The sequence below is a fragment of the Zootoca vivipara genome, chromosome 10, assembly GCF_963506605.1.
Source record: "Zootoca vivipara chromosome 10, rZooViv1.1, whole genome shotgun sequence".
NCBI lineage: Eukaryota > Metazoa > Chordata > Lepidosauria > Squamata > Lacertidae > Zootoca > Zootoca vivipara.
In genome coordinates, this window is record NC_083285.1 from 35,967,298 (window position 1) to 35,994,456 (window position 27,159).

The following is a 27,159-nucleotide window of genomic DNA, read 5'->3' on the forward strand; positions in this document are numbered from 1 at the left end:
CCCCATGGACCATAGCACGCCAGGCACTCCTGTCTTCCACTGCCTCCCGCAGTTTGGTCAAACTCATGTTGGTAGCTTCGAGAACACTGTCCAGCCATCTCGTCCTCTGTCGTCCCCTTCTCCTAGTGCCCTCAATCTTTCCCAACATCAGGGTCTTTTCCAGGGAGTCTTCTCATGAGGTGGCCAAAGTATTGGAGCCTCAGCTTCAGGATCTGTCCTTCCAATGAGCACTCAGGGCTGATTTCCTTCAGAATGGATAGGTTTGATATTCTTGCAGTCCATGGGACTCTCAAGAGTCTCCTCCAGCACCATAATTCAAAAGCATCAAATCTTCGGCGATCAGCCTTCTTTATAGTCCCGCTCTCACTTCCATACATCACTACTGGGAAAACCATAGCTTTAACTATACGGACCTTTGTCGGCAAGGTGATGTCTCTGCTTTTTAAGATTCTGTCTAGGTTTGTCATTGCTTTTCTCCCAAGAAGCAGGCGTCTTTTAATTTCGTGACTGCTGTCACCATCTGCAGTGATCAAGGAGCCCAAGAAAGTAAAGCTCCTTGATCAGCATAGCATGACTCTTTCAGACAATCTAGAACAAACTTATTATTGCATCAGATATTTTTTTTTATAGATTGCAGATACCATTGGTGTTGCAGATGTATACAGTAAAATGCCACTGATTTGTGTATTAATCAATAGCATAATAACTACATTTATCTTCATGGGCTCTCCCACTTTGATCTTATGCTAAGTTTACCTTGTCTGCAGGGTGTTAGACACTCAATCACCCTAGGGCTGTCTCTGATGTTGGTCATACTCACAGTAGACCTACTGAAATTAGTAGACCTTAGGTAGTCATGTCCATTTACTTCAGTGTGTCTACTTTGAGTATGACTAACATTGGAGGCAACCCATAGTATTTAGACTTGCATTTAGACTGTTGCTTTATATAAAGAGAAGATAATTTGAGAACAACAGTTCATGCTGGCCATGTTCCTTAAACATATTGAAACCTTAAATAGTGCTCATAGCTCTTAACATTTTAGCAACTTTTTACCTATTTAGAAGTTTAACATCATACTGAATCATATAAATGTTCCATGAAAAACAATCTGCCTCCAATCGTGCAAGGCATTCATTATTTTTAATGGGAATGTTCCCAGACTGTCATTTTGCTTCTCTGATATCCACACTTTACTTGCATTTCAAATGGAAAGTATTATTGCACATAATATAAGCGTTAGAGAAGTTGTGGTACTCTTGGACATGTTTCTTATTCCTAAAAAGGAAATAGCAGCTTTGGAGATTTACAAAGTGGTACTCCTAGTACAACCTATTAACAGACCACAAGAGTATTAATTTGATCCCTGTATCTTTTTTATGGGAATTGAGAATTACTCACTGCATTGCTTCTTTCTTGAAAATGTCTAAAACTCCCCAATGTTATCCCATTTCTTCCTTCTTTTTATTAATGTCTAATGTTTACAGAAACAGGTTTTCTGATTAATTTGTTGAGAAAAATTGTGCGCAGAAAGCTTCAAAAGAGCAGGAAGAGAGATATAATTTTAATGTGAAAAGGGCAAAAAGATTAGGGGCGAATCCAGTTAATTCCACAAATGAGGGAAATCTGCACGCTTAGAGTTGCATATGCAGAAGAGGGCCTGGTGAGATCTGTGGCAGATTCAAATAGAGTGAAGCATGTGTCAGGTCAATTTACTGTATGTGAAACTATGGGTTGTGCCATGTGGTTCTTGGCTACATTAACTGTTTTTTACCAACAAAAAATTATCCGGATTTCAGTTGGCATATATTAGTTTGTCAAAAACCATTTAACCCTTATTTATTCATTATGAACAAACATGTAGAGAGAGTAAAAGATGCTTAGAAAATACAATTTCATATCTTCAACTTCATTGAAGCAATGGGGAGAGGCAGACAACTTATTTTTATTACACAATCAGTGCAGGAGGGCTTGTGTGTAAGAGCAGTCTGTGAGTACCAGGGACACGGGTGGTGCTTTGGTCTACTGTGCCTCTTGAGATTGCCAATTGGAAAGTTGGCGGTTCGAATCTGTGTGACGGTGGTGAGGTCCCATTGCTCTGTCTCAGCTTCTGCCAACCTAACAGTTCGAAAGGACACCAGTACAAGTAGCTAAATAGGTACCACTGTGCAGTGGTGGACGAAGACTTTCCGCGGCCCGGGGCGGCACTGGGGGCATGCCCCCGGGGGCGGGGCATCGCCCCACGCAGCACACATGTGCCGTGTGCGCACGACTCATGCACAGGAAGCATGTGATACATGCGCCGTGTGTGATGGCTCTGCGCATGCGTGCTGCGTGGCGGAGCTGCCAGCGGACCTTGGCACCATTTGGGGCTGCTGCTGCCTGGGATCCTCTGCTCGCGGCTGCAGCGGCTTCATCCCTGTGCGGCACTGGGGGTGTTTGCTGCTGGCTCCGCTGCGTAGCGGGGCCTCTCTGCGATGATGGTCGCACCTCGACAGCGGCAGCTGTCGTCAGTGGAGGTGGGGAGAGGGCACTGCCCCCCCCAGAGTGGAGCCCGGGGTGTCCCCACCCCTATCACCCCCCTCTTGCTACGCCCCTGCCATCATGGCAGGAAGGTAAAAGGTGTTTCCATGCGTTCTGGTTTCCATCATGGTCCTCTGTTGCGCCAGATGTGCTTTAGTCATGCTGACCACATTATCTGGGGCACTGTGGGTCAAACCACAGTGCCTAGGGCTTGCTGATCAGAAGGTCGGCGGTTCGATTGCTCGGTCCCAGCTCCTGCCCACCTAGCATTTCGAAAGCACATCAAAGTGCAAGTAGATAAATAGGTACCCCTCCAAGCAGGAAGGTAAACAGCGTTTCCGTTTGCTGCTCTGGTTCGCCAGAAGTGGCTTTGTCATGCTGGCCACATGACCTGGAAGCTGTATGCCGGCTCCCTCAGCCAATAACATGAGATGAGCGCCGCAACCCCAGAGTTGGTCATGACTGGACCTAATAGTCAGAGGTCCCTTTACCTTTACCCGAAGAATCTGTTGATGAGGGTTTTAGCTCATTTCTCATTTGGTATTGAATCCTGCAACAATTTTGGAACAGTGTATTTATCACTTATAAAATGAATGATTAAAGGACATTTCCTTCAAAATCTGATAAGCAATTTACAGTGCAGGAAGAAGAGTTTTAGAAATAAATACTTGCATATACTGTACTTGCTTTTTGCTAAAGTCACTGACACTTAACAAAATAATTTTCCAAGTCACAGGCAAGATTTAGAAAATAATTTTTGTGATACAATTATTTAGGTATGATATATAGGTGTTTAATATGATTTAACCAGGTAGATCACATTCTAATCTCTAAACCAGTTTGATGACTCTGGAACTGGTGGGTTTCCTTCAGAATATCCCTTCCCCAATATCCAGCACCTAGTTAGAACACAAGTCTTTGTTTAATTTGCATGCTTTAGGGGAAACCCAGCCAGATGGGCAGGGCACAAATAATATTTATTTATTTGGAAATGTAAATGTAAAGTATGCAAGTATAATGATCCATTTCATGGCCATCTACTCCCTTTAAGTTCTTCAATGTAAGTTCTTCAATATTTGTCTCCTAGGTCCTATTACAGAACATTAAGAAAGTGAGGAAATTAAAATGCCCAATTTGTATGACAATAGGTGGTAGTCTGTATGTTTTATTCAGAGTAGACCCATTGAAATGGATAAACATGACTACATTAGGTCCACTAGTTTCAATGGTTGTACTCTGAGCAAAGCTTAGTTGCATGCTTATCCTGTGCTGTTTTTCTCTTTTCACATCTTTATATACATGTAAGGAATTGAAGGAGAAAAATGAGCCAGGTGTATCATTCAAATCATCCAAATTTGGATACATGTGAGCAGTATATTTCCTTTCTTCATAAGGAACTCTCATTTGAAATGTTGGTGCATTTGGTGAAAACAGAAAGTTAGTGAATTAAAATTCTCTGAAGTGTGAAACATCCAGGACTTCTTCCATTTCCATCCGGGGGTGGGGTGGGGACGCATTTTGTGGTAGCTGTACTATCATGAAACACAGAACATGATAATGTTCATTATTTTAAGACACATCTATCTATGCCATCATTCATGGTGAATGCAAGAAAAACCTCTGATCACTAGAGGCCGCTGGGACACAGTGTAAGCAGTTAACTGCCTGGCCTCCTTACAGGATAAGGGTGCCCGGAAGTAAGAGACACAGGGAAGGGCACTCTCCATCCTATGGCCTCATTTGTTTTATTATTACTTCCACTTCCCATTCTCTCTCTCTCTCTCTCTCTCTCTCTCTCTCTCTCTCTCTCACACACACACACACACACACACACACACACACACAAACTTGGATACCCTCAGTTCTACCACACCCATATCCCACCTGTTTCCCCAAAACTCCCAACTCCAAGCCTTACCCAGATTTCCATTCACCATTACTGTTCAGACCTTGTTACATTATTTTAACAGTTAAACATGCTTTGTGTCTATGTTTATAGTTCTTTCCATTTTCATCAACTTTTTCTGCAAGCTCAGGATCCGATTGCATTTCTTCGAGACAATTGTTCTTTTCCTTTCCTTTTAAAAAGCAGTTGCTAAATTTGCATGAATTACATTAGATTTTGGCATGTAGCTTTATATCAGTATACTCCAGGTAGGGATACACTTTGGTTTAAACCACTGAGCCTCTTGGGCTTGCCGATTGGAAGGTCGGCAATTTGAATCCCTGCAATGGGGTGAGCTCCCATTGCTTTGTCCCAGCTTCTGCCAACCTATCAGTTTGAAAGCACACCAGGTACCGCTGCCTGTTTCTGTGCACTCTGGCACTCACCACGGTCCTCCATGTGCCATTAGTGGTTTAGTCAGGCTGGCCACATGACCCGGAAAGCTGTCTGTGGACAAACACCAGCTCCCTCAGTATGTAAAGCAAGATGAGCACCGCACTCCATAGTCACCTTTGACTGGATGTAACCGTCCAGGGGTCCTTTACCTTTACCTATTGTACTCCAGGTAGGAAGGGATCTGTCAACCCTCCATTCTTTCAAAATTACCCGAGAAAACCCTTTACCCCCTCAAAGATCTCAACTTTTTGCTGTTCCCACAGAACCACCAGGTGACTGTTCTGCTGTTCTCCCCCCACACACACCTTAATGCTTTTTAAAAATAAATAAATAAAGCATAGTATTGTGGATTTGAATACTGCACCTAAATTACAATTGCAAACAAAAACAACCAATTTCCATAATGATATTAATTATTCTAGTGTAAAAAGTCAAAATTTCATTTGCTATAATAGAAACTGAAGAAATTTTGAATGGTTAAGAATTTATTTGTTACTTCTTGGAATAGCCTTCTTCATCATATTAGTGGAACAACACTCATTCCTAGCAACCGGCGTTCTGAAGCTCGGCGCCTGTGAATTTGAAACCAGCATGGCTAGTAGCCACTGATAACCTTCTCTTCCATGTATTTTTCTAATCTCCTTTTAAACACACCAAATCTGTGGTAGCAAGATCCATAGTTTAAATATATGTTGGGTAAGTGCATGTTGTGAAAAAGCACTTCCATCAAGGCCATATCCAACATTCTCTGACAGAGTTTAAAGGTACACAACAACAGAATCCTAACACAGCAGTTGCACTAGCAGAGGCAGCAGCTGATTATTCTTGTGCAGTCTGTTCCACAAGAATAGTTTGTAACAACGTAAAAACAAGTACAATGTAAAGGGACCCCTGACCATTAGGTCCAGTCGTGACCGACTCTGGGGTTGCGGCGCTCATCTCACGTTATTGGCCGAGGGAGCCGACGTACAGCTTCCAGGTCATGTGGCCAGCATGACTAAGCCGCTTCTGGCAAACCAGAGCAGTGCTACTGTAGTAGTTTTTTTGAAGCTATTCTGACATTGTTTTGGACAGGAGAGGCTATATAACACACACCAAGGTTTTGGAGTTTGCCAGTACTGTTTAATATAAAAACATACATACATTGAAAATATTGTATTTTAGACAATTAAGAGGTATCCAAACTTTTATTTGACATGTGGAAAGATGTATAGTTAACTTTGAAGACAGTGATCCCAGAAATATACATCCTTATTTTGGTATGCTCGCCACTAACTGAAGCCAGTTATAAAGATGAATGTAGAAGGTTTGGTTTCAGATGACTTCTAAATCTGCTCATCAAGTTCTGGCCAGTTACATATTATCAGATGTAATTCTAGATACTGCTGGAAAGGAAGTCTGCACATCTCCCTTCATTCTATTTTATTTGAAACTCAAATGCAGTGAAAAGATGAAAGTGCATTGTTGTATTTAAGAGCAATGAATTAATGTGGGCTTATGCCTACTTAAATTTACACATGCCTGCAGATTCACTGTGTACATCCCCTTGAGTGGGTTACTGCAGTTGCTCAGATGAATGGGAATCATATGGGTATATTGTTTGGTGGATTATGACACAGGGAAGTGGTAATGAGAGCAAGGAGAAACAAATTGCTCCTCTAGAAGTTAGCTGTTGTAGTCCAGAAATAGCAGCATCCAGGGATACAATAATCATGTATTTTGTGCAGCAGATGTTTCCTAATCTTGCATAGAATTATATTTAGGATATTTATAAATGAAAATTTGAATATATTAAGAGAGTATTTTAACCAAGAATGCTAACAAAAGCAACATTTTTAATATTGCTTATGTTATGTAAGCACACCTACATTCAGGCTGTATTCCTATGGAATTTGGTTGAGTCTTCGGTTGACTATTCCTGCCCCACACCAAGAATAATATATATATTGGAAGTTTCATTTCCTTTTCCTCCAAGTAATTCCTTTGTGTTGCTGTAAATACCACCATCTATATAATTTCTAATTGTGAAAAGCATGACAAATATTTACCCCAAATCTCATGCACAGTGGAATACTGAAATCTGTTGCGCTCAGCTAATCAATAGATACCACAGAAATATACCACATGCTGGCAAGGAAGTAAAACATAGTAAATTCAGCAATTTTGTCTTGGAATGATCTATTAGGTTTTTGCTTTTTTTACATACATAATGATATCCACTCTGCAGGTAAGTTTCCAGTATTTGGCTTTAATGTTAGCAAACATTTTAACAGGCAATAGGTATTTCTAGTAGAAATGCATTTGTGCATTTATTTGTAATTTCCAAGTTGTATTACAGATCGTTCATAGATACAGCGGAAGGAGGATGGTTGGATTTCCCAGTACTGCACAGGGTTGCTAAACAGACTCACTCCTGAATAAGCAGCCTTTTTGGTGTTGTATCCAGGAGGACAAAAATCATTGGGACCAACGGCAGCAATTTTATTGTTGTGAAGGTAGACCACCTGGAAAGTTAGAAACATTGAGTGAGACAAGCTATTGTGTTGCAGAAACCTAACATGGGTCATTTATCATCATTTCTTACATGGATTTCCACATACTTTAGCCAAAATCACTTTTTAAAAAATCATGTCTTGAGCAATCACTGCAACCAGAATAGAAGAAACTTGCTCCCACTCATTATTAATATTTTATTCTGCCCACCAGGAAACACACTAAAGTTCCCTGCATTGTGTTGTCATCTCCATATATATTTGTTGCCATCCTTGTGATACTACAGGAAGACCAGAAGGCAGAAGTTCTTCTGATCCTCTTATGTACATTTCCAAAACATATAAAAGTCCTATGCAGGAGTTATAGTGCTTACACAGTTGGGTTGGGGGGTGGGGATATGTCCCAGCCCCATTCTCCCATCTTTTCTTTTGATTGCATACACTTAGAAGCTTCTTTGTGACTGGGAACACTGATAATGCAGATGTTATCACTTTGAAGTGTGTTCAACCAAACCTGCTTAAAAACTTTCTTCAGACCTTCCCACTCAGTTCGGGAATGTCGACAATGGAGCAGTTGGAGATGAGGATATTGGGAAGTGGGGACAGCATCCCTCATGCTCCCCCTGCACCCATGGTTTAAGCACAATTACAATAGCACTAGAGCAGGGCTGTAGACTTGCACAACCCCAATTTATCACTGTTGAGGAATGCTCTCTGTTACACATGTGGAACAGTGAGTGACACTGAGATTAATGTGGCCAATCTCTGCTTGTCTGCTGCAGTCCCTGCTTTCCCCCCCTGGAGCCACTGGATTACAAAAAGACTATTGAGATTGTTTTACAACAAATGAAAATAAGATACCTTGTAATGCAGATATTATCACAAGATCAGTAGCTAAGCAAAGTGGGTGGAAAAGTGTAAATGAAAATGGTTTTTTTGTTTGTTCACCTGGTAATTAAACTAGTATTGTGTTATCTGTTATTTATTCATTTATATATGCTTTTATTCCTATGATGGAAGTGTAAATAGTAAACATCAGGTTCCTAGGTGGTGTCCCACCCAGGTAGCTAGCAGACACAGACTATCCTGTGTTAACTTCAGGAAGGTTACTATAACTTTCAGAAAGGTGGTTGGATAATGGCATTCAGACCAATTTTTACATCTCTGCATGCACCATTACTTCATATAATTAAAAAGGTAGTTCATCAGAATGATATATTGCAGGTAAGCATTTATGTATTAGTGAATGGAGGAAATTCAGTTTACTGCTCTATTATATTTTCCAACATCTTTGTTAGATGTAGGTACTACTGTCCTATGTTGCCTGTGAGATATACAATAATTAGAAATGTTGTGTATCTCAGTCTTATGGTCTACTTTACCTGTACATATTTGTGTTCTCCAAGCCCAGGAGGTACTTTGGCAAGATCATTGTGGTCTAAATGTAATTCTCTCAAATGTGGCACGTTAGCTAGAGAGCCATTATCCAGGTTAGCAATGTTATTGAAACTGAGACCAAGCCTGCAAGAGAAAAACATTGTGCAAGCTGTAGTGAAATAACTGTTCTCATAGATAATAATTGTTTCTGTAGATTCACCACACATTAAATACATTGTAACTTATTATCTGTATTCTCTAGCCATGCCACAAAAACAGGAAAATAGTGCACTAGTTGCTATACTAAAAAACATGTACTATAGTTACATTTAATTCCATTGCACATGGCCACTTGTAGCCATGTATTGGGCCTACATAGGCTTATTACGAAGCTAATTTCACATCATACAATTATCACTATGTGGACAATATATCAGATTAGTAACTGGGTACTTAGTAATATTATTTTAAAGTTAGATTTTAGTACCAGATAAGATTGCAATACATCTATACATACTGCTGCAGCTAGAGATACCTGTATAACAAGAATATCAATGCATACCAGGGCAGGTGGGATGTTGTTTTATGTAGTGCAGCATAAAAAAAAATTGTGGAGTTATTTGTGGAAATTGGGAGACCCCAGCAATATATATGTAATTTTTGAAGAACTGGTTCTTTACAGCTTTGTTTTTGTGGTAGCATGTATACAACCCCAGGAAATATGTACTCCAGTCTCATATTAGACATTTACTCAACGAAGGTAGCGCAAACTACATTAGTATATGAAAATTGTTGTTCATTTAGTAGATTTTTAGCCTACCTTGAAGACTATTAAACACAGAAAGATGAAACAATTCAAAGCTAGAAAACTAGCTAATGTAAAATTCAATACTTTTTCAGTAACTGCTGCTTTTCTTGCCAAAGTGCTTGGAATGATCCAACTCTAAACAGCCTGAAACTTGTTAACAGATGCAGTGAGCTGTGGCTGTTGAGGAAGGTTTAGGCTACCAATTTTGCATAATGCTGGGCATTTTTATAAAACAATAATTACTTAGCCAAATTGGTGAGTCCTTTTAGACTGTCTGCATCAACTTTGTTGATTTTGTTGCCATCAAGGTGAAGTTCTGTCAGAGATGTGGGAAGACCTGCAATAAAAGATGGAGAACATGTGTTGCAAAGACCCATGGAAGGTAGACTGTATACAAAAACACATTGCACACAAAGCTCCTGTGGGAGTCAGTGGTTGGTGTGAGCCCATCCACATCATTTCAGGGGTGATGAGATATTTGGCCTTTACTATAACATAGTCCCCAAATGCAACCCTCCCTCCACCCTTAGATGTAAACTGCAGGCATTCACTTATATGGGAAGAAGTAAACGTGCACTTTCTGGTTCATTTAGGGCCACCATACATCCAGGTTTTCAGAGTGTCCTGGTTTTTACTTTTTAAAATACGGCAACCCTAGGTTCATTATGGAGGAAGAATCCAAACTTGTTCGCTGACCAAGAAGGTCCTAGCTGCCTTGTTTATCAAGCTTGATCTTCTCTGTTTAGCTACTTTTTAGACTCTCTTTTTTGGTCTTGATAGAAGGTGACAATGTGGTTTTCAGATAGATAGGCAGACTGCTAATTAGTTTGAGGTTTATAAATGAAAGATAGAGTGGTACTAGATATGGATGGATCACTCTCTTTATAATATGTTGCAATTGCACGTGTTCCATCCTGTTTCTATGTTTATGTGATTTTTTAAAACCACCAATTAATATATGAATATGTATTTAATTATTATATATTAACACATCTTGTTCAGTTTTTGAGTTGAGAACTGTACTGCAAAAGTTGAAGAGAAAATCTGAAGGATAATTACATTACGATCTGCAGTTCATGAGGAGCAGATCAGGTCAGTTAACATTGGAATTCACATAAAATAAATTCCTTATTCACTCCAATCAGTTCAGCATTGATTCTGTCCCTCTTCATGTCCATCAACCCTGACCACTGGTCTTGCTAGCTAGGGATGATGGGAGTTGTAGTCCAAAAACAGCTGGTGACCCAAGTTTGGGAAACAGTACTGTTGGTCAGTGGTTCACCCATGCTTGTGACTGTACACATATTCCTAAAATCATTCCTAAATCTTAAAAGCAGAATGTAAATGGAATATAATAAAGGCTGACCATGCAGAATGATAGAATTAATCTCACAAGTTTAAATAAAGGATAAGTATATAGATACTTTATATTACTATTCTCTGCTCTGTGGGAACGTCCACCCTCCTAAGTGTGAATGATAAATGTATATTTGATACCACATACCGTAAATTTCCATGTATAACGCGCCCTCCTTGTATAAGATGCCCCCTATTTTGGGGGAACTCCAATTTAAGAAAATTACCCAGAGTTGTTGAGCTTTTGGGGGGGAGGATTGGAATTGTTGAGCTTATACACGGAAAAGTATGGTATATACTTCCCATTTAAACTTGAGTGTCTTTTGTTACTGTATTATAAAAGTAAAGTGATATTCTGCATGTGATGTATTATTTGCATTCAACAATTTCTTATTATTTTTTACAATTTACACAATTTAAGATAAAAATATAAAATAAAGTTCTTCATAATATTTTGGCAGTGATACTGTACACAGCCTTAGTTTCCCAAATAGTGTGCTTACCTTTAGGGACCGTTGTTATATTGGTATCTGAAATACGGATGTAAGAAAGTCTCTTCATCCCTTGAAAGCATCCATTTTCTACACCTGAGCTTTTTAATGGATTGGTACCTAGTTCTAAAAAATAAACATGGACAATTCTTAACCAACAGATTAATACCCCTCCCTCCTTAATTCTTCTCCAATTGCGTTCAGTTGGCTGGATTGTACATTGCAAAATAATTCCAGCCTTACTTTTAAAATAAAAATCACATTTAGTGTTGTGATACCCCTGTAAAGGTTCAAACTCAGTATGAACCAAAACACTTGATACACCCAATTACACTTCACTTTTTTCACATTCAACCACCCACTGTTACATCACCCCCTTGGAAGTGTTTACATCAATAATAGAATTAGGAAATTTCTTAGTCTGGATTCTGTCAAATTCTACTGACTTTGAATTTTACCATCTTTCATCTGATAAAATCTTATCATGGACTCTATTTGTAAGCGGCGATGCATACCTACAACAATCATATTACTTAGTCCATTGAAGACGGCTTTCCTTAGTTTGTTTATTTCATTTTCATGTGCTCGTAGCTCCTGCAAACTTTTAGGCATGTTTTCTGGAAGTTCCTTCAAATTGTTTTTGGAAAGGTAAAGTCTCTCCAGTTTCTTGAGTGGAGCAAAAGCTCCCGGGCTGATTTTGCTGATTTTGTTGTTAACAAGGATCAATGCCTGTAAAGCAAGAAACAATAAAATAGAACTTTGTTAATGCCATACATCATACTGTTAAAGGAAGATATAAGTATCCACTAAAGATACAAACGTCCATTAGAATGTGATTTGGCCTTCATGGTTAGGACTGTGACATGGGGAAGGGGGCCGTTAACTCTCCAGCTGTTCAACTGGAACCTAGTGCATGCTCTGAAAATAAGGGTTTACTTTGGCTTTGTTCTGAGAAATGAATGCAGTGTTACTGCAAAGAATCGGATGAAGTCACAGTGGTACAAACTAAGTACTGCGGGATGCCCCAGTAGTTCCCTCCAAGCAGGGCCGGCTCTAGGTAAGGTCCCGGTGGCGCGGCGCAGGATGCTGCGAGGGCGGGGGCGCTGGAGCGATCTCAGCGCCAGGGCGCCCGACCTGCTCCAGACTGCCCTGCCTCCAAGTATCCTCTCCATAGTAGCTGCTGTACAGAAAAGTTATCTGTGCTTAAGAAAATGCATAAAGGATCATGTAAATGGATGCCTTAATAGCCCCTCCCCCCAATGTCTACCATATCTACAATTATTTAACTCTGGACAGAAGTTGAGGTAGCCTCCAGCAATAGCCTTCTTCCATTAATTGAATTAAGCCTACATTTACATTTCCTGGGAATCATCTCCATCTTTCTCCACAAGGGATGTCTCAGTCACTTGTCTGAGAGTTATGAAATCCTTGTCACCATGCAGCATGTATTGACTGTAAAGACTCAGTACTTAAATTAATTAACAATTAGTCCCCTTTCTGTCCAGCCTTGTCTTCAAAAAAGATCACCCTTTGGGTTTAAGCTAATGCCAATTGAGAAGATTTTTTTCCTATTTGGGCTTCTCTTAGTCCCTACTTGGTTCAGCTTTCTGCGCAGGAGATCACTGCCCTGATCCATTTAAAAAAAACAACAACAACTTCCAGGAGGCTGCTTCATATCACTCTTTTTCAAGACACTCCAACCTGTTAGGGATCTTGGTTGTGATTGTGCACATAAAGGCAATAGTGAAAATTAGAAAACCATTTATATCTCCTTTTCTTGCAACAGCTATTTACATCTCATTCTTTCATTATTCTCCTTATTTCTTCAATCATGTTCTCTCTGAATTCTCACACTAGTCATTGACATTCAAGCTTCCCCCCCCCCCCCCGGTGCATTTAGGCCTCCATCTATATTTTGCCTGGTTCCCATCTATATTCCATGTAAGGTATTCTTTAAGCTCTATCTGTAATAGGAACATTTTAAGCTTATGATTCAGGGAACATGGGTTTGGGTAGACTGTGACTCATAACAACTGACCATCTTTCTAAATTTCTGTGCCAGTTATTCAAGCTACAAAGCCATTTTACTTATTACCTGTCCTTTTGTGTAAATAAACCTTACAGTGGTGCCTCGCTTAACGAATGCCCTGCTTAATGAAATTTCCGCTTAACAAAAGGATTTTTCGAGCGGAGGTTGCCTCGCTAGATGAATTCGTTTTATGAAAAATTCGTCTAGCGAATTGCGGTTTCCCATAGGAATGCATTGAAATTCAATCAATGTGTTCCTATGGGCAAAAAATAAAATAAAAAAAATTCAATGCATTCCTATGGGATTCGCTAGACGAATTTTTCGTTATAAGAAAAGACCCGTGGAACGAATTAAATTCGTCTAGCGAGGCACCACTGTATAATCATTGGAACTGGTTTTGTTAGTGTTTGCTAGTTTTCTGCAAGTAAGCAAAGCAATGTTTTGCAGAGTAATCTGGTCCATTGCAATAACCTCTATGACATACAATTATTTCCACTGAAACTCCCAGGACACACGTCCTAATCAGAATCCCCATGATTGTCAGAGTTGGCTCAGAATTTGATTTACATAGCTCACTAGCTGGCCCGGCCACACGTTGCTGTGGTTCTTTCCTGTGATTCCCCCCACTCTGTCCGGACACATGACTTATCCTGTCCCCTCCTCCCCCACCCCCGGTTCATCCCTGTGACTGCCCCTACCCTGTCCCGACCCATGAGCTATCGAGCCCCCTTTCCCCCCACCTCCTGTCTGAGCTCTCTGTTGTCCCTGGGGAGTGTTGGCCCCTCCCCCCGTATCTTCTATTAGTTACTATTGTTTAATTTTATTTTGGGGGTTGTCATTTATTTTGGTGGGTATTGTATGATTTGGGCATTGTTGTATGGTTTGTGGTTTGTTTGGGGGGGGGGAGGATTGGTCACTGCAAATATCCGAGGACTTAAACTGGGGGGGGGGGAGAAAGTGCGTGGTTGTTGTTGTTTTTAAAGATGCAGCGGCTGGCAATCAGTCATAGTATAAAGCCTAGGTTAAAAGGGGCCGCTTTAGCCTCGCATGTGACACAACGCCCACTAAATTAAAAAGCAAAAAAACCTTTTCGTACCCCCAAGTGCATGTTAGGGGAAATGATGAACGACTGCCTAATGCTGCCAGGCGTTTATTAATGCGGCCACCGGGAGAGGCTTTGGGCTTGGGCTTTGGAGGTGGAATGGCCGTTTTGGTGGTTGGCCTACTCAGTTCTCCCTGTCCCAACCCACCCCCACTGCTTTGGCTGACTCAGGGTCCTTCCCCCCCCCCATGGCTATGTGTTTCCCCCCTCCCTTTGTTGTGCCTCATCCCTGTGCCCCCCCTGGGTTGTGAAAGGCCCTATTCTGTTTGTTTTTCCCTGCTTGGCAATGCTACGGCCTATTGAAAAAGCTGGGCCTTGTTGCTGCAAAAGGCCTGTTTTCAGTTGTGTCAGAGGGCCTGATATGGCTACTCTAGAGTAACGACTCCAGCATGGTCTTTTAAGGCTTTTATTAAGTGCTGATTATTTACAGTGTTCAGAGTAGTAAAAATGCATCCTTAAGGTGAGGTGTCAGAACCTCCGAATGGCGATTGGCGCGTTTTCTTCCAGCACCAAAGCTTTGGCAGACCCAACCTCTTCCCCCTACGTTTGCGTCGCAATTCGGGAGTTGGGGGGATTGGCCTCCCCCCCCCGTGCGTCCAACTTACTGTCCCACCTGCGGCATGGGCTCCACAACCTTGCCTGAGCCTCGGACACCACTTCCTGACTCTCCGCTGGAGGCAGAGCTCTCCTTACTCTCTCCAGCGCTTGGGGATGGGCTGGAACTTAAGATGGGAGGGACTTCCCTGTATCCCTTGTCCCTCACAAGTTGGTTGCTGTGGAATTTTGTGGTGTCATCTGGCGGCGCAGCTTTTGGATGCTGCTGGAGTCTTCAGAGCTTCTGGTGGTGACATCTAATTTGGGCGTCACTTGTTTAATCATTATTTTAGGTGTGAAAGGTGTGGTTTTTTGATAATTCTTTTATGCCAGATCCCTCCCTGATATGCAAGGTACGTTCTGCCCAAATTTGTTACAATTCGGTTCAGTGGTTATGGAGAAAGGCTGTTTCATCCGCGTGCGCAATACCTACATTTATATATATATATAGGGACCCAGGTGGCGCTGTGGGTTAAACCACAGAGTCTAGGGCTTGCTGATCAGAAAGTCGGCGGTTCGAATCCCTGCAACGGGGTGAGCTCCTGTTGCTCGGTCCCAGCTCCTGCCCACCTAGCAGTTCGAATGCACATCAAAGTGCAAGTAGATAAATAGGGACCGCTCCGGCGGGAAGGTAAACGGCGTTTCCGTGTGCTGGTCTGGTTCGCCAGAAGCAGCTTTGTCATGCTGGCCACATGACCCGGAAGCTGTCTGTGGACAAACGCCGGCTCCCTCGGCCTATAGAGCGAGATGAGTGCCGCAACCCCAGAGTCGGACACGACTGATGGTCAGGGGCACCTTTACCTTTACAGGACTAACCAGTTTTTTTTCATAATGGAACAAAGTACTTTGGTTCTCTAGGTTTAAGGTTCAGTACATACATTCTGTGTTGTCACAACTATTCATCTTGCACAAGTTCCGAATTAATGTTATGTCTGAGTCACTCAAAAAAAGTTCAAGCCCCTCAGATTCTCACACAAATTTATTGTGTGTATAACCAAGAAAAGTGTTCCTTGTTCCCAATTTGTGTCTACTTGAACTCAGACTTGGAATATGTTTTAAATATCTGGTCTGTCTTAATATCTAAAGTGCCTTTGAAAACGTGAAGAGCATGCTTCCTCCTTTACTGAACAGCTATAGCTTATATACCGTCTTGTCAAATACTTAGCAACAAACTACACATTGCTTTAAATGTAAGATCATAATTAAGAAGAGCCCCGCTGGATCAGGCCAAAACCCCATCTAGTCTAGCATCCTGTTCTCACAGTGGCCAACCAGAGGCCCAGAGAGAGACAGAACCTGAAGCCAACAATATTCTCCTCTTTTTAAAGGTGAGAAGGGTCTGATTATGGAGGATTAACTCTCCATGTGCAGTAGTATCAAATGCTGTTTGTTGAGAGAGAGAAGCTATTGACTTCTCTTCGTGCATGCTGTAGACCCAATTCTGACTGGATCCCACCCATAGAGCTTCTATTAGAAAAATACACCACAAACAGGCATTAAATATGATCACACATTCAATGTATTACATCAGGTATCCCCAAACTTCGGCCCTCCAGATGTTTTGGACTACAGTTCCCATCATCCCTGACCACTGGTCCTGCTAGCTAGGGATCATGGGAGTTGTAGGCCAAAACATCTGGAGGGCCGCAGTTTGGGGGTGCCTGTATTACATTGTCCCTATGGATCCAGGGCAACTGGCATGGGTTCCATGCAGTCCTTAACCCCAACACTTTCATTTTTAGCAGTTATTACCTCCTGCTTTGCCATCATACTGTACAGTCAAAACTGCACACTGTTGTTAGTCCAGGAAAATGTTTTTACTCATGATCCCCTCTCCTCTCCAGTCCCCAAGGAAGTCCATTCCAGATCCCACACCTGCTTCTTTCTAGTTACAGAAGGTAGGCATCTTCCTGAGTAAGCTCCTGGACAGGAACTTTGATTTCACTGTTCTATTCTCCCTCACTCTCTCAGAGGCAGGCTGGTGGCAGTAGCCAGACATCTGTCAGGTGGAGGGGAAGTCGATCTTCTGAAATGAATGGTTAGAACTAGTAGGAGATCAGAAAGTGAGCTTCAAAGAGATAGAGCACTCCATTAAAAAAAAACATCTCTCTCTCTCACACACACACTCCATAGCTAGGTAACCAACCTATTAAATAACTACAGGGAGGCGATGGGGTTAATCTTTCATCTGTTCTCTGTCCCCTTCCTTCTTGATGCATCACTCCAACCACCATATAATGTAGAATATAAATTGCATTCACTTAATATGCAGCAAGTAAACTGAAGCAGAGATTGATTTGCTCACATAGTCACCAGAGCCTAAATCACTGGACCACAGAAGCAGTCATGTGGCCCTACTATGTTATGTGAACATTACTTCTTTTGTGCTGTGTACCTGTTTCCTTGTCGGACTCTCACAAAAATATGAGATTAAATATATTTACATTTGGAAAGTGCTTTGAGATGTTTGGAAAGCAATAATTATTCGGGAATAATGTTCCCTTGTTATTTTGACCACTGGAACACAGCTGTAGAGCATATTTGCTCACTGAATGCATTATCTTACTTGTAAGAATGGAAAAACAGATGGTTCAACTCTGTTTTGATTTCTAGCCATTCTAAATCCTTTCAGAATAAAACTTATGCCAGCTATCTTTAAAACGTGCAGGAGGAAAAGCTGAACATTTGCAAAGATCAGAAAATATATAAACAGCTGCAGGGAGGGAAAACATGAAGAAAAAGCAAAAAGAGGAGAAACTATTATTTTGAACAGTTCATGTGTTGTATATTTTCTCTCTAGTGTATTTGATTTCCTGTTCATTGTCAGTAAAACAGGAGGTATGTTTTGCAGATGGCTCTACTGTGTTTATGATAGATGTGCATGGTTTTAATTTTGTATACTAGCCAGGAGTGGCCAGATCTCTGAGAAGAAGAGGTCACTCAAAGTTCAGCAGTGCAGAAAGCCTCTCCCAAAAACATTTACTGTTCATTTAGCTGTGGACATATTTTTCTCTCTTCAACTCAGTGCTACAAGGACTGCCACTGAGAGTTAAATGACCAGTTCATTTTAATACGAATCTCTGAACATTGTTGATAATGTTCTATATATGTTTATACACCACCACAAACAGAGGCTGCTTAAAAATAACACACCCCTTCCCCTGCATGCGGTAGGAGTTTCAGAGCACTTTTTGTTGGCAGGAGTCAGCAACTAGATTAGGGATTTAGAGAGCTGCAGGGCCACCAGTACAAGATGCAGGTGGCGACAGGCACGTTGCTGGGTCAGCCTGGAGCTGATACAGTGATCAGGCCTAGATCAGAGCCAGTGCCATCACATGACAGCAATGGCACCAGCTTGGAATTCAACATCCTTTGCCAAATCAGCCCTCCACCCTGAAATGACTCATTTCAGGGCTTTCTGTTGTCTGCCACTTGTGGGGATCCCACATGTTCAGTGGGTGGAAAGTGGAGCTACACACCAGTGGACTGTTCCTGGCATCATTCAGCATACAAAGGTAGTGAGGGCCAGGTAGAGGGACACCTCCACCCAGTCTAAGCACACCTTTACTTTATTATTACTATTATTTATTGAATTTGTATACCACCCTATACCTGCCGGTCTCAGGGCGGTTCACAGAATATAAAACCAACAACCCAATAACCCTGCCAACACAAAATAAAAACTCCCCAAATTAAAATAAAAAACAACCCAATAATATCCCTTCCATCTCACACCCTCTCATCACTGTTGAACCTAGTCATTAGGTGGATGAATTGATAATCAATACAACTTTCCCTTTCCTTCCCACAGCTTTAAATTAAGGTGACCGCGCTGGTGGGAAGGTAAACGGCATTTCCGTGCACTGCTCTGGTTCGCCAGAAGCAGCTTAGTCATGCTGGCCACATGACCTGGAAGCTGTCTGCGGACAAATGCCAGCTCCCTTGGCCAGTAAAGCGAGATGAGCACCGCAACCCCAGAGTCGTCTGCAACTGGATTTAACGGTCAGGGGTCCCTTTACCTTTTTATGGGAATGGCATACCTTGATGGTTATTATTTCTTAAACAAATTACTAATCATCTTCTAGTGGTTAGTAAAACCACTCAAAAGGAAGTTCACAGAATAAACACGTCAATCATAATAAGCACCAACCAATAAATACAAGAAATTGCATTTTCAGAAGTCTTTAAAACAAGCAGCAAATAAACCCCACCCTCAGCATATTAACCCAAAGTGAACGAGTAGAAAAACACCCAGAGCCACTCTTGTCTTTAGCATTACTTCATGTATTTGACAGTGGATTCTGGTGGTGTCAGTGAATTCCTGGTGAGAGATGAATTTATGGCAGTAACACATGTAGCACTTGGGCTGATAGCATACCAAGTGAATAGTGCCAGATTTAGCTGGCTATCAAACACAAACTCCTCCTATCCTATCCATATAGCAAAGAAGCCAGGTGGGAAAACTTGAGAGGAGGGATTTGCCTGGACCAAGGCTGCTAGACATGCTCATGGCAATTAGAGTTCTAAAAATTAAACTGGAGTGGGAAAACAGGGATGTAGCCCATATGTTACTGCTAGGCAACCACACAAACATCTAATAATCCTGGGGCAAGGTAAAATTCTCCAGAGGTCTGGGTGAGCTCAAAAAGAAAAGAAAGCAGTGACGGTTACAGTTCTGCATGAAGCAATTCTCTTCACACAAATGTTCTCCCAATAGTTTATATGAATAGTCTTGGTGGAATCTCTCTGGGCTTTTGTATTTTGCAATTATAATTGAGTCATCTTGAGTTCAGTCTTGCATGGGATTTTGCCAAATCTTTCCAAACCTTATTTTTTTTAGATCCATTAGGGACACGGGTGGTGCTGTCGTGTAAACCACAGAGCCTAGGGCTTGCTGATCAGAAGGTCTGCGGTTTGAATCCCCGCGACGGGGTGAGCTCCCGTTGCTCAGTCCCTGCTCCTGCTGACCTAGCAGTTGGAAAGCGTGTCAAAGTGCAAGTAGATAAATAGGTACCGCTCAGGTGGAAGGTAAACAGCATTTCTGTGCGCTGCTCTGGTTTGCCAGAAGCGGCTTAGTCATGCTGGCCACGTGACCCGGAAGCTGTCTGCAGACAAACCCCGGCTCCCTTGGCCTATAGAGTGAGATGAGCGCCAGAACCCCAGAGTTGTCCACGACTGGACCTAACGGTCAGGGGTACCTTTACTTCCTTCTGCATAATTCATATAATGTTTTCGGGTTTTTTTTTCCCTTTCCCATATCCCCTTTCCATCAAGCTGTGTTGCTGGAGCAGTGGCCCTTTAGTCACAATATTGAGTCCCTGGAAGAAAACAGAACTATATGATTCCCTAAAGATGTTACTATTATCTAAGGCCAACACAATTTTTTTAAAAAATTATGTTGCCTATGCTTCATTTCTCAGTTAGCTGCTAAGCTACAGGTAAAGCAACCAGTCAAGTGCCTGCCCTTATATCACTCCATATCATAGCTGCCAAGTTATCCCTTTTTTTAAGGGAAATTCCCTTATGCTGAATAGGCTTCCTCGTGAGAAAAGGGAAAACTTGGCAGCTATGCTCCACTAGGGGTCAGGGAGTAAAAATGTAAACCATTATTAGTATTCCTGTTGTTGTTTTTGTTGTGTGTGTAATGGCTGCTTGCTAAACACAATAAACCAAACTGACTGACTGACTCCACATCCCAGACGTGAGAACTTTCTACATGTAACACCTCAGTCTCTTCAGGATTCAGCTTTAGTTTGTTGGCCCACATCACCACCTCTAAGCACTGGTCTAACACTTCAGCAGCCTCCTTTGATTCAGTTGGAACAAAGAGATAGAGCTGGAAGGGTACACTGAGGTCATCTAGTCCAACTCCCTGCAATGCAGAAATCTCAGCACATGGCCCCCCATCCAATTTGAAACCATACTGGACCTGGCTTAGCTTTGCAAATGTGCTAGCAGTTTTATTGCTGCACCACTAGGAGGTATATAAAAACTCAGTCTCCCCATGGGGGAATCAAATCCCAGTCTCCCATGTGACAGGTGGGGATACTTACCGCTATACTAATGATTTAGATGGAAGAGAGAGAGAGAGAGAGAGAGAGAGAGAGAGAGAGAGAGAGCGCTGGGTGTCATCTGCATAGTGATCACACTTCAAATCTCCTAAGAGCAGCTCCTGGAGGCTTCATATAGGTGTTAAATATCATGGCAGACAAGATGGAGCCCTGTGGGACACTACAGAACAGTTCCCATGGCACAACTCCTTTCTGGAAATGGCCCTGAAGGTAGGAACAGAACCACTGAAGCGCAATTCCCCCATCCCTCTGATATGCTCCAGAAGGATACTCTGGCCACCAATAGGAAAAAGCACTGAGAGGAGAAAGAGCAGGGTCACATCCACCCATCTCTCTTCTGATAAATGTCATGAACCAGGGTGGCCAAGGCAGTTTCAGGGCCATGACCTCACCTGAAGCCATTGTAAGGAATGCACCTAGCTTATTCATGCTCATTAATGTCAATAGGTCTACTCTGAGTAATACTAAATTGACTATAACTCACAATTATAGTAGCAATAGAGGCTTACTTCATAACCTTTATATGTTTATATGCAAAATATTTATATAGTATCAACAGCAAGGTAGATGATATTCCAGGTCAGTCTCTGAACCTACTGGAACTGATCAAACATGTGACTAACATGTAATGTGTATTTCACTGTAACTTACATGAAGATCCTTCAAGTTCTTGAAATCTCCATCTCTTATTTCAGTGATTCTATTGTTCTGTAGGTCCAGTAGAGTCGTATCTGGGGGGAGATCCTTTGGAACTTGATCCAGACCTGTAATGGGATTTTTAAAATGGCAATTACTGTAATAAGAACAAGTTAAAAGTCCTGCTGGATCAGACCAAAAGTCCAGGTAGACCAACATCCTGTTCTTATAGTGGCCAACTAGATGTTCATAGTAAGCCCACAAGTAGGATCTGAATGCAACAGTCCACACTTGTGATTCCTAGTACAGTGGTACCTCAGGTTACAAACGCTTCAGGTTACAGACTCTGCTAACCCAGAAATAGGACCTCGGGTTAAGAACTTTGCTTCAGGATGAGAACAGAAATCGTGCTCCAGCGGTGAGGCAGCAGCAGGAGGCCCCCATTAGCTAAAGTGGTGTTTCAGGTTAAGAACAGTTTCAGGTTAAGAACAGACCTCCAGAACGAATTAAGTTCTTAACCAGATGTACCGTGTTTTCCCTTTTTTAAGACACCGTCTTATTACTTTTTTTTCTCAAAAAACCACAGGGTGGCTTATTTTTGGTGGGATGTCTTACTGGTATTTTTATTATGAGTCTGAGGGAAGGGAGGTGTGTGCGTCCCTGGCCCAGCCCTCTCTCCCCAGCCCTGGGATGTTCGCAAAGGGCTGCTCTCTCTCTCCTCTGATGTGGGGACTCACTTAATAGCAATTTGCTACACTGGAGCTTCTTAAATCTAAACCAGTATAATGGAATCTATCTGTGTGATACAGTCCTAGCAGTAGCCTATACGTAAAAGCAAATAAGGATCTCTACTAGCCAGCTGCCCAAGACTTAAGTTCCAACAGTCTGAAGTTCCAACAATGTACATAGCTGCCAAGTTATCCCTTTTTTAAAGGGATTTTCCCTTATGCTGAATAGGCTTCCTCGTGAGAAAAGGGAAAACTTGGCAGCTATGACAATGTAACACTTTGTAGTGCTATCACTGATAGCAAAGAAGGTACCTGCTGAGAACAAAGAAGCCAGCTAAACAGCAATTAAGATTGCTGACTTGGTAAATGGTAGCAATTAAGAAGCAATTGAGCTAGCGAGGTGAGTTAAATTTTTGTGGGTAAAGGAAGCTAGGACCCGCAGTTTAACTTTTGTGCTCGCAAACAGCAAGACGGAAAAAGTCCTTGATTTAAAAAAAAAGTCCCCAAGGCAAGGACTGCGATCCAGACTACTTACAAATCCTTAAAGGGGCAGCTCCACAGACAAGCAAGCATAAGGTAGAAAGGAAGGCTGCTTTATTCCATTCGGTAAAAGCAAGGAGACAACAATCAGACACAGGAGACTGCCGTCAAGAGGAAATCAACAGGCAACTCATGGGTGGGCGCATAGAATGGAAGGGAAAGGTGGAGGGAAGCGAGAGGTGGGTTCTCTCTCTCTGTGTGTGTGTGTGTGTGTGTGAGAGAGAGAGAGAGAGAGAGAGAGAGAGAGAGAGAGAGAGAGAGACGCGCACACGGAGATCTCCCTTAAAGGGAAAACAGCCTTTGCATTCGCGAGGCAGCGGCTTCAAAAGCTCCTCTCCCGTCAACAGGAAATCAACAGGCAACTCATGGGTGGGCGCATAGAATGGAAGGGAAAGGTGGGGGGAAGCGAGAGGTGGGCTCTGTGTGTGTGTGTGTGTGTGTGTGAGTGTGTGTGAGAGAGAGAGAGAGAGACGCGGGGTGTGTGTGTGGAGAGACAGAGAGACGCTCACACGTAGATCTCTTCCTTAAAGGGAAACAGCCTCTGCATTCACGAGGCAACGGCTTCAATCGCCCCTCTTTTCTTCCTCGTGCCTTCATCTCCTCCCCACCCCACTTTTCTCCTCTTCACCAAGTACAGCTTACACAGGGGGTTATTGCTACTGGGTGAAGGGTCTATCAGTATGTCTTATTTTCGGGGTATGGCTTGTATCGCGCAATTGCTTAGAAATCCTGCTATGGCTTATATAATGACTACGTCTTAAAATAGGGGAAAGACGGTACCACTGTAACTTGTATACAGAGGCATATGGTCTCCAACAGTGGAGGGAGAATGTAGCCAGTATGACCAGTAGCCACTTACAAGGTTAAAGGTAAAGGACCCCTGAATGGTTAAGTCCAGTCAAAGGTAACTATGGAATGTGATGCTTATCTCACTTTCAGGGCGAGGGATCCTCTTTGAATTTATCTATTCTTCTTTTTTAAAGCCATCCAAGCTGGTCACCGTCACAACATACAAAAGCATAAAGATGCTTTAAAGAGGATCAATAGTTACTTATATCTTTATTATTGAAGCATAGCAATTGATTTCTAGCTTTCACTACCTAAAAATTGCAAAGATTGATAATAACTGCTACTCTGAAACGGACAAGTGGTTCATCTACCTCAGCATTCTGTCTTTGATAATAGCCAGTTCCCTCAACGAGGGTTTAGACCAGTGTTTACCAAACTTGGGTCTCCAGTTGTTTTTGGACTACAACTCTCATCATCCCTAGCTAGCAGGACCAGTGGTCATGGATGATGGGAGTTGTAGTTCAAAAACAGCTGGAGACCCAAGAATGGGGAACATTGGTTTACATCAGGCATCCCCAAACTCAGCCCTCCAGATGTTTTGGGACTACACTTCCCATCAGCCTTGTTAGCTAGGGATGATGGGAGTTTTAGTCCCAAAACATCTGGAGGGCCGATTTTGGGGGTGCCTGGTTTAGAAATGTAAAAATATCATAAACATCTGATTTGCTACCTTATATCTTCAACTGTTCACAGTAGTCTGGTACTATAACAATTCATCTATAGTTCTTTTCTCCCTTAGGTCCTTAGCCAAGGCATCATTCATCATCAGTGCCATAGAAGGAGTTATTCCTATTGTTTATTCCAGGGGGCCCTCCAGAAGTTGTTGGACTATAACTTCTGTCAGCCCTAGCAAGCATGCCTCATAGTCAGAGCTACCTCTTACTTATTCTATTGAATTTTGAATGAAACCAGTCCTGCTGACATCCCCACCCCCACCCCTGCCATCCATTGAAGTAAAATAGCTTCCCTTTCCCCACCAATTCAAACAAGCAGTTTATTCATACAATTTCAAGTCAAGCTTTAAGTCCACTGCTTCAAATTCCAAGTCCTCCATGTTCTAATCATGGTCAGTTAAATCCTAAACTCTAATTCTGGATGACAGTCAGGGACCCGGTCTTGGAAACTTTCCAAATACCATGTTCTGCTGACTTCAGCAAATATGAAGTGCTTGAAGAAAGACCATGTTTGGATTCAGTTCCTTGTCATACATCTAAAAAGAATAAATTGTATGTAATCAACGTAGTCAGACCAAAAACATGCCTCATTTGATTTGTATCCTTCCACTAAAGTAAAGAGCTGATCACTGATTGTAATGAGTAAAACATCAGAATATAATTAAAGAAGTTTTGCATTGTTTTTACATTCAGGCTTTTCCACATATCAGTGCTCTCATATTTATCCTCATATAAAATGTCCAGACTATTAGATTTATAAAAACTAAGACAATTTTAAATGACTCCGCTGCCATTTCTTTTTTTGAAATGGAAACTATATACAGAGCGTTGTTTTTACAAAAAGATTCATTTCTGTTCTGTGAATGCCTGAAGAACATCAGTCAGTTTAAATTAAAAACACTTGTGATACCATTTCAAATATGTGGCTTAGGTGGAGGAAGAAAATTAAAATTATTGCATATTACCTAACCCTATCTGAATAAAATAACTCTGTCACCCACTTTTGCTTTTCTAACCAAAATATCTTGTAAGTATGCATATTCATTCTTGACCGATTTATCCTGGTTTTTAACAGAATCAAAAATTCTGTCTGTCCTGATAGTATAGAAAGTCTTCACAGAAAGAGAGAATTACTCAGTACTGTGATGTGTGCCCATTTTTGACACTAGTCCTGAAATGAATAGTCACGAGTAACTTGGGTCAATTAATTTAAATGGCTACACAGTTTTTAAAACACAGAGGCCCAGAATAATATTTCAAATGCCTGGATGAACAGAAAGGTATTCACTTGGCACCAAAATTGAAAGGTGCCTCTGAAAGGTTCTTAAGGTTCAACTAGGTACATATGGGAGAGTAAGCAGAGAAGATAGGGTAGTGAGGAGTCCGGGCAATTTATATAAAATCCACAATTTATTTCAAACAAAGCTAACACTAGAAAATATCATAGAAGTACAATCTGAAACTTTTGAAGGTAAGACTAGATTGATTTATGAATGAAACCAGAGGTAGAACCTTAGTCTTATCTTGATTCCTCTATCTTTTTAAGTTCCCATATTCAGTCTATTGCCAAGTTACCCCCCTTACATCAAAATAATAATAATAATAATAATAATAATAATAATAATAATAAATTATTTATACCCCGCCCATCTGGCTGGGTTTCCCCAGCCACTCTGGGCGGCTTACAACAGAAAAATGAGATAAAATAATCTATTAAAGATTAAAAGCCTTCCTAAACAGGGCTGCCTTCAGATGTCTTCTAAAAATCTGGTAGCTGTTTTTCTCTTTGACATCTGATGGGAGGGCGTTCCACAGGGCAGGCGCCACCACCGAGAAGGCCCTCTGCCTAGTTCCCTGCAACTTGGCTTCTCGCAACGAGGGAACAGCCAGAAGGCCCTCGGTACTGGACCTCAGTTTCCGGGCAGAATGATGGGGGTGGAGACACTCCTTCAGGTATACTGGACTGAGGCCATTTAGGGCTTTAAAGGTGAGCACCAACACTTTGAACTGTGCTCGGAAACGTACTGGGAGCCAATGTAGATCTTTCAAGATCGGTGTTATGTGGTCTCGGCGGCCGCTCCCAGTCACCAGTCTAGCTGCCGCATTCTGGATTAGTTGTAGTTTCCGGGTCACCTTCAAAGGTAGCCCCATGTAGAGCGCATTGCAGTAGTCCAAGTGGGAGATAACCAGAGCATGCACCACTCTGGCGAGACAGTCTGCAGGCAGGTAGGGTCTCAGGCTGCGTACCAGATGGAGCTGATAGACAGCTGCCCTGGACACAGAATTGACCTGTGCCTCCATGGACAGCTGTGAGTCCAGAATGATTCCCAGGCTGCACACCTGCTCCTTCAGGGGCACAGTTACCCCATTCAGGGCCGGGAATCCTCCACACCTGCCCGCCTCCTATCCCCCACAAACAGTACTTCTGTCTTGTCAGGATTCAACCTCAATCTGTTAGCCGCCATCCATCCTCCAACCGCCTCCAGGAACTCAGACAGGACCTTCACCGCTTTCACTGGTTCTGATTTGAAAGAGAGGTAGAGCTGGG

At 42.0% G+C, this 27,159-nt stretch overlaps 1 protein-coding gene across 2 annotated transcripts in view; it reads right to left on the reverse strand.

Annotated features, from left to right (window-relative positions):
- Window positions 1-5,964: 5,964 nt before the first annotated feature.
- DCN (decorin) overlaps window positions 5,965-27,159 on the reverse strand; it is a 33,281-nt gene continuing 12,086 nt past the window's right edge. For both annotated transcript variants that reach the window (XM_035127232.2, XM_035127233.2), the window contains exons 3-8: window positions 21,836-21,948; window positions 11,904-12,117; window positions 11,401-11,514; window positions 9,785-9,878; window positions 8,739-8,877; window positions 5,965-7,368 (exon numbers count right to left, since the gene is read on the reverse strand). In XM_035127232.2, coding sequence (XP_034983123.2) covers window positions 7,174-7,368; window positions 8,739-8,877; window positions 9,785-9,878; window positions 11,401-11,514; window positions 11,904-12,117; window positions 21,836-21,948 — 869 coding nt within the window. In that variant the 3' untranslated portion in view covers window positions 5,965-7,173. The remainder of the gene's footprint in view (window positions 7,369-8,738; window positions 8,878-9,784; window positions 9,879-11,400; window positions 11,515-11,903; window positions 12,118-21,835; window positions 21,949-27,159) is intronic.